This window comes from Fistularia commersonii, chromosome 2 (assembly GCF_037954325.1).
Source record: "Fistularia commersonii isolate RoL2024-O1a breed Wild chromosome 2, RoL_Fcom_v1.0, whole genome shotgun sequence".
NCBI lineage: Eukaryota > Metazoa > Chordata > Actinopteri > Syngnathiformes > Fistulariidae > Fistularia > Fistularia commersonii.
In genome coordinates this window covers 19,552,665-19,565,915 of record NC_141285.1, presented here as the reverse complement: position 1 = coordinate 19,565,915, position 13,251 = coordinate 19,552,665, and the positions used below count along the sequence as shown (strand labels likewise).

Genomic DNA, 13,251 nt, shown 5'->3' with positions numbered 1-13,251 from the left:
CCTGCCATGGCTCTTACATCCAAACTTTAGTAACGCCGCGCTGTGTGTGTGTGTGTGTGTGGGGGGGGGTATGTGTGTGTTGTAGCTAGCTAACTTCCTAGCGCGTCACTCGCTCCCAGGAAATTTGTTTATGTTGATTGTCACGTGACTCGGTTGTAACCATGGAGATCCGAACTGAGGTTGCCAAGGTGAAGAAGAAGAAGACTGAGTCTGAAGAGAGCCTGGCTGCTCGGGGCTTCTCTATGACTTTCTTATGACGTAAGAAAGAATAATAATTCGCATTCCAACGGGTTTATTTTACAAGAGGAACTTCCACACTTTCACGAGGGTCAGATCTGTAACTGAATATATGGGAATATAAGTGAATTTAGATCTGTAACACAAACACTATGTCTTGTTGGTAGCATAACCTGTGGTAAGTCAATGTGGGCTGAAAGGAGAAAAAAATGCAAATTTCATACCGTAAAGAATAAAGAATCATGCCTGAGAATTTTTCAATATACACTGCTCAAAAAAATAAAGGGAACACTTGAACAACACAATGTAACTCCAAGTCAATCACACTTCTGTGAAATCATAGTGTCCACTCAGGAAGCAACACAGATTCATTTTGGCTTGTTTTAAGGACATTACATCAAAGTTGGATCAGCCTGGAGTTTGTTTTTACACTTTAATTTTGAGTGTGATTCCTAATCAGACCTCCATGGGTTGATACAATTGATTTCCATTGATCATTTTTGTGTGATTTTGTTGTCAGCACATTCAACTGTGTAAAGAGCAAAGTATTTCATAAGAATATTTCATTCATTTAGATCTAGGATGTGTTTTTTAAGTGTTCCCTTTATTTTTTTGAGCAGTGTATAAAATTATGAGGGTTCTTAAATCCCTAAATCATTTATCCTCCATGCAGATCATGGTGCATACAGGGAGCAAAAGGTAGTGTACGCACATACAGCCATTCATTCACAACCAGAGGCAATTTGAAGTCTTTAATTTACCTACTGCATGTTTTTTGGTGGGGGAAACCAAAGAGCCCACAAAAAAACACAATTTCTAATAAGAGTATACAGTAAGTGCTTTACCATGATCTGTCTTTCGAAAACACAGATCATGGTTGTCTGCCAAGGGGGTTGTTAGTAGTTACGATGAAATGAGCTTTACAAAGTGATCCCCAGTCATGACGAGGTTGGACAAATACGGACATATATTTGGCTTTTTGGGATAGGAAATGTAATTTTAACACTGTGATAACAAAAAGGCACACTGTCGGAAAACAGACCTCCACCAAGGCCCATCTCAAGGCCAGTTCCTCCTCTTTCTAAACCAAAAAGAAAACATTGCAAGAATTGGGAGCTGAGGCAATGCATAAAATGTGAGCTTGAATGTCAAATATGAAACTTCAATGGAGTAAGATGTTTGCACAGAACTCAAGAAAAGTCTGGTAGTTATTGCATAATAAGACAAATAAACCATAAGTGTGGGTGAAATCATTCGTTTCATAATTTTGGTAAAAAATATGTTTCTGAACAATATATATCATCAGTCAATACAACTTTTATTGGCACTTTTAAAGTAAAATAATAGACCAGAATAAGGGCAAAAATATTACAATATTGGCTTAAAAAACAGTAGACACCGATTGCACTGTCTTTTAAAGGTCAGTAATAATTCTTCCTTATCTGCACCGTGAAATTTCTTCTACAGTTATAACATACAAACACTTATGTTCCAGGCGTAGCGGGAACAGTCGTTTACGGGGGTCTATTAAACAACATACAAGTGATTCTAAAAGTCTACTGCAATATATTCATTACAGTTATGATCACAGTATTCAACTGAAAACACTACCAATGTTTACAGCCCTACGGCTGGGTTCTGTGCATATAAAAGTCACTGGCACATAGGATTTTTACAAACTAGTGCTGCTAATTCAAAAGTTTATCAAATGACGCGCACGCAAAGTCCCGCGCCTTTGCATGTGTGCAGACACACGCAACGTGTACTTGAAACACAGTCACAACACCGTGGTAAAAGACCCATCTGATCAAATGAAATGCCAGCAGAGGTCATCATAGTCATGCCACACAGTTAATCAACATGCCAGTACATTTGGAATCACGCAAGGACTTCTTCTGCATTATTTTTACACTCGGCAGAACTCGTTTAGTGTCACATTTACCAGATGCAGCAACAGGAGGTATGCAAAACTCAGACCATCTTCATATAAAACAAAGATAATCTATTTACTGTTGAAACTAAATCATCTATAAAGCAAGGCTTTTGCGTTGTTCTAACAGGCATTGTGTGTTGACAGGCTTTTACTAACATTGATGCTTTGGTAAGATACACAGTAGTGAAGTTAGGAAATACATGACAAACTAAAAGTATAAAATAATAGTTTAATTTATAATAGTAAAAAAAAACTCCCTCCATAATCCCTGCGCTCATTACATTTCTTACCCATCTGCGGGGGCGGATTAAATATTGTTGTCGGATTAGCACACAATATTGCAGACGTCCCCCCTCCCAGTTTTAAGAATGACGCATCTATGTTGCCTGCCAGTTACCGTAAAAAATATGTTTACACAAAAGCAATCTAAAACCCGGGGATGTCGAATGATAGCAATGAATCGGCCTCGTAAAATGAGGCTGTAATATAAAATCAACAGGCATTGGGGTTAAAAACCATTCAATAGATCTGCAGTGTCTTGTTTGGACCTGAGAAACGCAGGCAAAATACAGAGGAAAAGCCTGTATTTCAAAACGTCACAAAGGTGTTTTGGTACTGAAAAAACCTGGCAGCTGACACAAAGAAACGTCCCCCAACTGGTATAATAGGAGGCGTTCAGTTAATAACAGGTGGGATCCAATTTGAGTCTTTCTGAAATGTGCTCATCCTCAGGCTACTGATGCAACTTTGTCACAGCTGCCGGTGTAAGGGACGTCCGGTCGTTGGTTCTCCGAAGACCTCCTTTTCCCGCAGGGAAGGTTGAGCAAGAAGAGAATGAACGCTCCGAGCACCACGCAGCTCCCGCTGAAGTAAAAGGCCTTGTCGTAGGACTGGGTCCAGTCAAAGAACCACCCTGAAAAGCGACAAAACAGACATTGTTAGTTCATTCAGAAGACAGTTCTGATAGATTAATTTACACAAATTGTGACAAGTGAGCTCCCGGTCGGCCAAATAAAACCTAAAATGCGCTCACTTACCTACAACAGGAGGTCCAAGCATTATTCCAAATCCCCCGAAGAACATGAGAATGCCATGGGCCTGCGTCAGTCTGTCCAAGCCGACAATCTTAGTGGTGATGTAGGATGTGAGAGACCAGTTTCCCGAGAAGAAACCCAGGATGGCGGACAGTATCTGCAGTCCCAAGTAAGTCTTTGTGATTGGGATGAGGAGCAGCGCCACGCCTCCCGCGAACATGGTGAAGGCATACAAGTAGATGCTGTTGATCCATCGTATATCCACCAGGACGCCCAGCACGAGTTTCCCAAAGCACGTGGCGGTGGCGCCTATCGAGACCAGAGGAATGACGCTGACCTCCTCAATGAGTCCCTGACTCTGAGCTACATCCTCGATGAAGAGCACAGGAGGAAACGCTCCCAGGCTGAACAGGAAGACGGCGATACAGAAGGCCACCATGGCTTGATCCTGTAGGATTTCATACATGGAGTGCACGTACTTGGAATACGACTGTCTTTTTTTCATGATAAATTTCATGATACCCAACCCGGCCAGAAAGCCACTTTTCCGACTATCAGCCTGGATGACCAAGTCCTTGCTGTCCATGGTGATGAGTAACTCCTTCACCATGAGAGTTTTGTCTGGACTGGTGACGTCGGACCCCGTCGTGATCTTCAGGTCGTCCAACTGGGGCTTTTCAAAGAGGTGCTCCCCCGTGTTGCGCTCAAGCGCCGCCTTCTGTTTGAGGTAGTAACTCGGCATGATGAGGGGTCTCATGAACCCGGCGCAGGCCATGAGGTTCAACGCCATGGCTCCGATGATGAGAAGGCAGCCGTCCAGGCCGTACACCACGATGAGCTCATTCTGAGCCGTGGCGTAGATGAAGGCGCCGACGCTCGTGCCTGGGTAAACCCAGAGAGACGGCTTTTTTAAAAAAACGTGTCAATGGAATTCAAGTCGTAAAAGTAACCAAACAATCACGATGCTGTGTTTTAGTTTGTTTTTAAATTTAGGAAGTGATACTTTATAGAACCACAGGGAGGTGACAAAGTCAATTTCAATTCTACGAATATAATTATTTGTTTTTTTAAATGAGCAATAACATCCTAATGTTTACACTTACGTATTCACTCAACTCAATTCCCCCAACAGTAATTTTTATCTTATTGCCTCAATCCCCCAAATCATCACCATCATGGTTTTGAATGAGAACCGTACCATTTCCTGACCCGACAGGCTACTCCGCCTGCGCTATAGATATTTACCTCAGCTTCCAAAGGCTCCGTATTGGGCATACATGAAAGAAGTGAGTGTGGAGAACTGGTGTGCACGCAGAGAGCTCAGGGCAGAATACCTGTGGTGACAATGCCGAGGGCAAGGCCACGTCTCTTGTCAAAATACTGACAGGTGATTGTCAATGTTGCTGCGTAGACCAGACCGCAACCCAGGCCTGCGTCGGAATAGAAGACAAGGACGGTCAGACAGATTTTCCATTGATGTATAAAGGAAAATGAATTTCACAACACAGGCACTGATTGTAAAATAAGAATTGAAAATATATTTCATAGTGCATTTCTTCTTCATCTTCTACTTCTTTTCCTTTTGGCCTTTCGCCACAGTGAATCAACCTTCTCCATCTAACCCTAGTCTCTGTATCCTCCTCTCTCACACCATGAACTTCATATACTCTCTCACGACATCCGTAAATCTTCTCTTGGTCTTCCTCGAGACCTGCCTGGTAGCTCCAGTTCCAGCATCCGTCTTCCAATATATTCACTATCCCTCCTCTGTACATGACACTCTCAGTCTGGCTTCCCCGGCCTTCTTTCCAAAATACCGAACATGTTCTGTCCCTCTGATGGATTCATTCCTGATCCTATCCATCCTTGTGACACCCAAACAGAACCATAGCATCTTCATCTCTGCCACCTCAAGCTCTGCCCCTGGTCTTTTTGTCAATGTCACAGAAATGTGTCAGGGGTGCTATGCCATAGAAGGCTGTCAGCCAGAATGAAAGGAAATATACACTATACAGAAGTGAGACCAGCAATGCTGTATGGTCAAAAACAGTTTTCTCCACTTATTCCAAATTGTCATAGTGCATTTCCATATTATGAATTACAATTAAATCTGTTAAGAAGAGGGCTAGTCTGTGAGAGCACCGACTGCGCTAGAGGAATGTGAAGTGCACGTGCACGCGGAGCCGGACAGAGATCTAAGGGGACATATCTAAAAATAAATTGCTTTTTTAAACATGCACGGCATCCCCTCTCGGGCGATCCCCTTCCCGTGAAAGGCCACTTCGAGAGTGAAGGCATTTCGCTGGCGTTAAAGCGGCTGCCATCAAACGTGTAATGACAGGTGGACACGTGCGCAAGGCGATACAAAGTCACACGTGTCTCTGCATGTGGTATGGTGTGTAAGGTACGTCTACAGGCCCGGAGAGCACAAGAATGACTATCGAATCTCATCCTCCATCAGAGGAATTGTTGGGATCTAGGGCCAGGGCTCTGGCTGCAGCACCCCGTCACCGGTGAGCTCGATTGAGCAGGTGAATGATTCCGGCTGGGGGTGCCGACACACCTGCAGCCGATCGTGCCTCATCTAGCGCAGGCTAAGAGGAGCCTGCCAGCAGTCCTTCGGCGCCAGATTGTTGTTTGTTCCTTGCTAGTGCAGTAACCCCTGCAGTCGTTGTCTTGTGCATCCTCACTGGTTCCTGTGACATTCCCCATGAGGACCCTGCCCCTGCACTGCTCCCATTCACCTTCTTTGTCAAACCCCTTAAGAGCCCCTAACTCCTGAGTGTGCGTACGTTTGGCTCGAGCACACCTTCCTTAAATATGACAGGAATGGTCTCTTAATTGCAAAATTAGTCAGTCCCTCAGGTTTCATAATGATGGACATGACTTGTCCTCCTGCTAGTTTCAAATATCAACAGGACTTTCCGCAAAATTCTCTAACATGAAAAAGAATAAGGAGCTTAAGTAGCTCATGACCAGAGCATCAAATGTGCTATCTAACATGATGACTGAGGCTAATGCAACATGGGGTCTCTTGCTTTTGCTCTGGCAGTGGGAGGAAAACATAATAAGGGTGGAGCTGCAAAAAAAAAAAAAAAAAAAAAAGGATTTTTTTTTTTTACCAACGACAATCCCGTATGAAAAGATGAGGAACTGCACATTCGGGGCAAAGGCACTCAGCATCAGGCCGCCGGCCACCATCACACCGCTGAAGACGGTGACAGGGCGAGCCCCGAAGTTGTCCACGCAGGCACTGCAGATGGGACCTGAAAAACAGAAAAAGAGACAGGGTGCATAATTAAGGGACTATGAAAAAGCAGTCGGTGGAAAAATAGAAAATCACGGCGAGGGGAGCGCCGGGGGGCCGCCATGTCTCGTCAGACTCAACATTTGGCATTGTCAGATCAGTCAGGAGGGCTTCGGCAAATCACGCAAAATTGTGCAGGATTTAAAACACCTCTGTGCTTGAATAAAGCCGGATGTTTACAAAAGACGTTTTCTTCCTTGCACTTCCTGAAAGCCACGTGACATGCGTCCTTCCCGTTCTCATCGTCATCGGGGAAGACAAGCTGCCGGGCCTCCGCCTTAAGACGCACACATCATCTCGGACCTCTATCACAGATTCTGTTTGTTCAACACGTGACCCTGTTGAGCAAACATTGCTAGCGGCGACGCTGTTTCTGTGTTTTTCTGTTTGTTGTTGCTAATGGGGTCTCGGCCATCTGTATACCCCCCCCCCCCCTGCCCCCACCCCCAGCCCCTTGCAGTCAAGCTTTTTGCTGATCGGCTTTGAGGCCTGTTTTTTTGGCTAGTATCCGGGTCCAGGTCAGATTGTACCAAAACCCTGGTGAAAATATAGCTACTCAACAAGTCATGTATTTGTGACAGCCTCTCTCCTCCCATCTAACTCTGCCCCCCTCCTTCTGTCGCTAGATAGATCAATAAGTGATCTGCTTACATTCATCGCAAGAATGACTTGCATTTCCTTTCTGGCTTTTAAAATTTGATAGTGGCGACTCTGCTGTGGGAGCCTCAGAGTGACTATCCGATAGCAGCAATTATTTTTCTTTTTTTCTTTTTTCCCCCATCCCACCCGATCACTTTATCAATTACAACACCAGCTATAACGTGTAACCCAATAGTTTGATTGCCTCCCCTCATAACTATGTTTATTATTTAGACTTTGATCAAGCACTTTTGGTAATCTATCAGCTATGTTGTATAATATGATGATTTCGAGTGGAATGCGGAAATGTATTTTGACACCTTTTCAGCATGCAATATTGCCAACTTATTTATTTACCTCTCTCGTGGTGACAGCAGTTTGAGACGGAAGCACTGGATTCCAGACTTAATTTCTAATTGTTCCCATTATGTCCGATTTAACTGAGCCGGCGATAAGTTTGGTTATGACGCCACGTCAATATCTATTAGTTTTGCTACTTACTGGCTATGAGACCCACTCCGGCGACGAGGGAGCCCACCCAGGCCGTCATGGCCTTGCTTTCCTGGAAGGCGTGCAGCCACTCGGGGTAGAGGACGCCCACCGACTGGGGCGAGCCGTAGGCCAGCAGCTGGGCCATGAAGGAGGCCAAGACGATCACCCATCCCCAGCCGCCGTCCTGTACTGTAGAAGACGGGGGAGCCATGGTGCCAGGGTTATGCTGTGTCAGCAGAGGGGTTCCTGGTGAGGACATTGAAACAAATACAGAGAGTTAGCAAAATAAACCTCGGTTAGGTTAACGGAGCCCTAAGATAAGATAAACGTCATTGATCCCCATAGGGGAAATTCCTTTGCCACAGCAGTGTAACAGTTATAACATCAAAAATAAATATGAATATAAATATAAATAGAGATAGACAGCAGGGAGAACGAGATACAGCAAGAAAATAATGGACAACATCCTGGAACAGTAAGGGTGAAAAATAGCCAATCAGAACTAATCGACAATAGACGTGGAGTGACAATAGTGATGACAAGAATAAAATTAAATAAACAAAAATAGGCAGGATTGTGAGTTGTCTCCCGTCCAGACTGCTGTTATACAGTCTGATGGCCGTGGGCACCAAGGAGCATCTGAAGCGTTCAGTTCTGCCCTGGGTTGGGATGAACTGTTGGCTGAAGGAGCTGCCCATCAACCACAGCTCCAGTATTTTCCAGGATAGCTCCTAGTTTGTCCTTCACCCATTGAAGATGGTCCAGGTGCAGTCCCTGAATTCACACCGCTAACAGGCCTGACACTCGAGTGAGGTATCACACACTGACAGTACCCGGTAGCGGCGTGCTCCCTTTTTTTGTTACACTTCCTGTCACCAACAAGCACCGACTGAACTGCGCTCCATGTCATCCCAACCCCCAACCCCCCTCCACCCCTGTCAAGTTCTTCCTATCTCCTCCATAGCAGCAGCGTTAAACACCCCCAACCCCTCCTCCAGATGACACCTTGATCACAGTTGGTTGAAGAAAAAATAAAGTATGTGCAATGCTGCTCACATTTAATTTTAATCTAAATGATCTTTTCCTAGTAATCACAGTTTAAACCATTTAGGCTGTTCAATTGCCAGTTTCCTATTTGAACCTGAAACAGTAACAATCATGACAACAAGTCGGGATATACATCCCCTTCTTTGTGTAATCTCATTTTACAACACACATTTTTTTATTATTATTCTCATACATTATTATTCTAATAAAATGAAATAAATAAAAAACACACGTATTCGTTACTCACCTCAGCATCTATGAGAGCAGCAGCAGTCGCCCGCAGAGCTGCGCGCTCCGGGAGAACTTTCCATGCAGGATGGTTTAAAATGAGAATAGTGTGCGTGTGGTAAATGCGTATTTCGCGCGGAGCGGCCGCGTCGGTGCGTCCAGACAGCGAAGCCCCAGCATCAACAGTGCGCGTTAAGGCATCCGCTTCTCGCAGCTTTGTAGCCGGCGAGCAAACCGGTTCAAAGCTGTTCCTGCTGGTCCAGAAGCAGCAGCAGCAGCAGCAGCAGCAGCAGCAGAACGCAGCTGCTGCCGGAGGAGGAGGAGGAGGGAGGAAGAAGAGGAGGAGGAGGAAGAGGAGGAGCGCCGCTTCCTCCTTGCGCGCTAGTAGCGCACTTGAATGTCCGCTCCGGAGATGCGATTTCAACTAAACCTTTATTTATGTATTTATTTGTTTGTTTATTTCTCATTTTAATATTAACTTATCTTATTTAGTTTCACAACACCGCCACGAAGCATATACACTTTTTAAGGATAAAGCGAAAAAAAAAAAAAGAGTTGGGAATATTAATCAAAGTGGACTTGTCATAGGGAAGTTAGAAGGTGTGTTTGTGTGGAGGGGGGTGATTATGTTAGGAGGATGGGAGATTGGAGGTTGAAATGCGGGGGGAGGGGGGATATGGGTGTGTCGGGTTACTTCCAGGCCCTTTTCCTGGTTGGAACATTGTTCCAACGCCCGGCCGTCAAGTCCAGTCTGAACCGGTTGATGGATGACCATATTAATACCCGCTGTTCACCCGAGGAGGGAGAGAGAGAGAAAAAAAAATTGGGTTCGGCAGGTCTGAGGGTCAAAACTTAAAAATGAAATAAAAATATGTAATAAAACAGGTGTGTTTGTGTGTGTGTGTGTAACTCAATCCATTGAGTTAAAAATAGGAAGTAGGGGGCTTTGTGAGATAGAGACCCCCTCCCATCCCCTCACCATGCATTTCAGATGAGTTTTATATTTAATCAGTATAAAACAAATAAACAAATAGATTGGTTTTGTTATAAAGTACATAATAATGCCCATGGTGTTGACTTCCAACAAAAATAACAGTGTGTTTGTTAGAGCTGTTGCCTTCTGGATCTCTTTGTACCTGTACCATTCACATGTGCACGTGCACACACACACACACACACAAGCACACACATGTTGACAATAAAATCATATCTAACTGGATGAAAAGTAATAAAGCTCAACCTTGGAATTTTACACCGAGAGGCGAAGCCATAAGAGACAAACTTATTTTTCTAGTTCTAACTTGTGGCTTGAAAGGTTATTCTACAAAATGCTGTATTTTTTACTTTGCAGTTTTCAATCCATTTCAACGTCTCATAAGTAAAAAAAAAAAGATTTCTTTTTTTTGATGATGCTCAAGTCCCCTGACTATAATATCTCACACCATTCAAGTTATTTCTGTCTTGCTCATGTGCTCTAGCTGGAGAATTCAACAATCGTCAAAGAACAGCGTAAAAAACAGAATTGAGGTTAAATAAAGGGGCTCACCTCGGCCGTTATGGTTCCTTGTATATGTGTGTGCGAAAATAAAGTCAAAGGTCTTTTTTTTCTACATTTAAAAAAAAATCAAAAATTCTGTATCACTGCAACCATTAAGTCAGTGGAGAAAAGCAGGAAAAAGATGTGATGGGAGGAAAAAATGGGGGGGGTTGATAAAAAAGGAGACCAGATAGAGAAATGTGGCAGGGGGGGGACAGCAGACAACAGGTCAAGATGGTCTTCATACCAAATGCACCTCAAATTCTTGAGAAACTTTGACGTTTTTTTTCCCTTCAAAACCAAAGGCTGTTACAGCCAGTAATGGTCTTATAGAAAAGACTTAAGCTCTCTAATCCTCTCTTTAAAAAAAAATGAAATGAACAAGGGAAGGAGAGTTAATAACACTGTTCTCACGCTGCCGTTAAACTGAAATGCTCTCCCAGACCAGTTTCAACCAGATATAGAGTATGTTGGAGGGAGGGGGGGATTGTGAGTTTGAGTGTGTTTCTCAATGAGGGTGGGAAAGGACTTATTGTGCAGTTATGCCACACTCCTTACAAAAACCAAGATAAGAAAAAATAAATAAATAAATAAAAACAGCAATGATTTTATTCTAGCAGGAAATCCCTGACTAGATATTCCTATAAATTTCAGAAATGTGGCTGGAGGTAGGGGGCAGTAAAGGAGAACACCAATCCGTTTTGATCGTATTACCGGTGTAACGGAGAAGGCTCATGGCTACTGTTTTTTGACCGCCCTCCTCTTTGTCATCCCCGATTACATCAACCACCCTGGAAAGCCAAATCATTATTGGCCTCTTATCTAAGCTGGCAATAATTTTTGAATCGAAAGTGACCTCGTATCTCCCGAGGTCAAAATGCAGTCCAATGTAGACAGCCGCACAAAAAAATCCAGACCATAGCAATTACTCCAGAGAAACTGCTCAGACCAGACCTTGGATTCTATTTATCATCATTATCTGAAGACAAAAGCAAATATTTAAAATGTGTATCTTGTTGAATAAATGGCCTGACTCGAACAAGCAGCAGAACATTTGTTTGTACAACAGATAACACTTGAAGTGGGATCGCCGTGACAATGAGAATATGGGAAAATACTGTGTTTCATGGTCGGAGGAATTAGATTTCGTACGAAGCTAGAGAGATGCGAGAGATGATTTGAAAAATTGGGATTTTAGTTGTACATTCTTTTTTTACCACTGGATTGACAGGACAGGGCCGAATTTTAAAGGATGAATGAGAACAATTCAGTATTTTCTGGCCTGAATGTGACATGTTGGCGATTTCATTCGAATAAGAACTAATAAAGCATTCTGATGCAGGAAAGCATTAGTCCTGGAAATGAAATGAAAGATTGTTCAAATACAATGTATATCTATATGTATAAATCAATTACTATCTATAATGAAAGTGAGAAATCATTTGAATGGATACAAGCGGTTTAAAAACACACTTTAAATTATTTGAATTTCTTGATAAGCACACATATCCTCAGCCAATCAAAACAATGACAGATTTACACTCCCTCATTATTTCCCTTTTGATAATAAAAAATGATTATGAATCAAATCTTGTTTTCTTAAGATTGTATCATCTCATTCTGGGTTAGGATTTATGGTTATATGCTGCCCTATCTATCGCTATCAAACTTCCTCTTGAGTCTAGATCCATCTCTTATCTGTTGCATCACAGAGATCATCCAAGGCCCGCTGTCGAGCGAAAACACAAAATTCCCAGTCGCTTTGAAACACACTGATACATTCATAGTCTATTTTTTTTTCCCGTCAGGTACCTTTTAAGATATCTGAGAAGCAGCAACCTGCTGTTCTCCTCGGTAAGACATCGGGGTGAGTGTAAACACAAGAGAGCCACCCTGCAGTTTGGCTATATCACTCCAGGTTCAGCCGCATTAGAACCTTAGAGCTTTAGGGGTGAGAGGGTGCTTTAGCACCCAGCGTGGCTAACTTGAGGCTCCGGGTCCAGATTCCTGCTTGGATTAGTTCAGGTTGCTGTTTGGCAGCAAGGGAGAACGCCGCAACGCAGCAAGAAAAACACTGACCGCTTCATTTTTTGCGAATCTCTCAAACTAATATATAACCTATAATGCATTATACTGCATATAATGCAGTGACACTGACACTTATGAATGTGTTATTGGTCAAAACCTAATGCAAGCATATTAAGAATTACATAATCATCCTATCAGTGGTCTCCTCCCCTTCCCCTTGAGGTTACTGCGGCCTCATCATAAAGGTTTGGCAAGTGAAATTATCCCAGGACGGCTGATACGTGGGATCCACAGCCAGTTCCACCTAGTCGAAACCACGCAGGCCGAGGGATTAAAAGATATCGATGAGGGATCAAAACTCAGGGAGACCCTTTTTCCACAAAGAAAACCACGTATTGAATTTAGTCAGCGAGTTCAACTTTACAGGGAACATGCATTTGGCCTTCTCAGATAAGAATTTGAGGTTTGATGTTATGGATTTATTTAAAAAGGCACAAAATTTTTTTTTTTCTTTTTTCCAACAACTATTGCAGAATTCAACGTGATGTTTCACAACCTCCACAAGGAAAATTTCAGTCGAGCATAATACACATAAAGGTTGGTCTAATCCTCAGGCCCGTGACCCATTAAAATATTGAATTTAGCAACTCCTGTTATCTCGTCGGGAATATAGGGCACTGATCGTGACTGACACAAACAGGAAATTAGAAGTTGGTATGTCATCTATTCAATTTTTTCCCCATGTTATGAGGGTATCCATAAAACCGAT

General features: G+C 43.1%; 1 protein-coding gene across 1 annotated transcript; it reads right to left on the bottom strand.

The window, feature by feature from the left end:
• Positions 1–1,532: 1,532 nt before the first annotated feature.
• LOC147236655 (monocarboxylate transporter 9-like) lies at positions 1,533–9,172 on the bottom strand. The gene is made up of 6 exons (XM_086162254.1): positions 8,937–9,172; positions 7,652–7,888; positions 6,327–6,470; positions 4,539–4,634; positions 3,208–4,086; positions 1,533–3,083 (listed from the first exon to the last, which is right to left on the bottom strand). The coding sequence occupies exons 2-6, from the start codon at positions 7,851–7,853 to the stop codon at positions 2,899–2,901; spliced, it is 1,506 nt and encodes a 501-aa protein (XP_086018380.1). The 5' UTR covers positions 7,854–7,888; positions 8,937–9,172; the 3' UTR covers positions 1,533–2,898.
• Between the last annotated feature and the right edge of the window lie 4,079 nt (positions 9,173–13,251).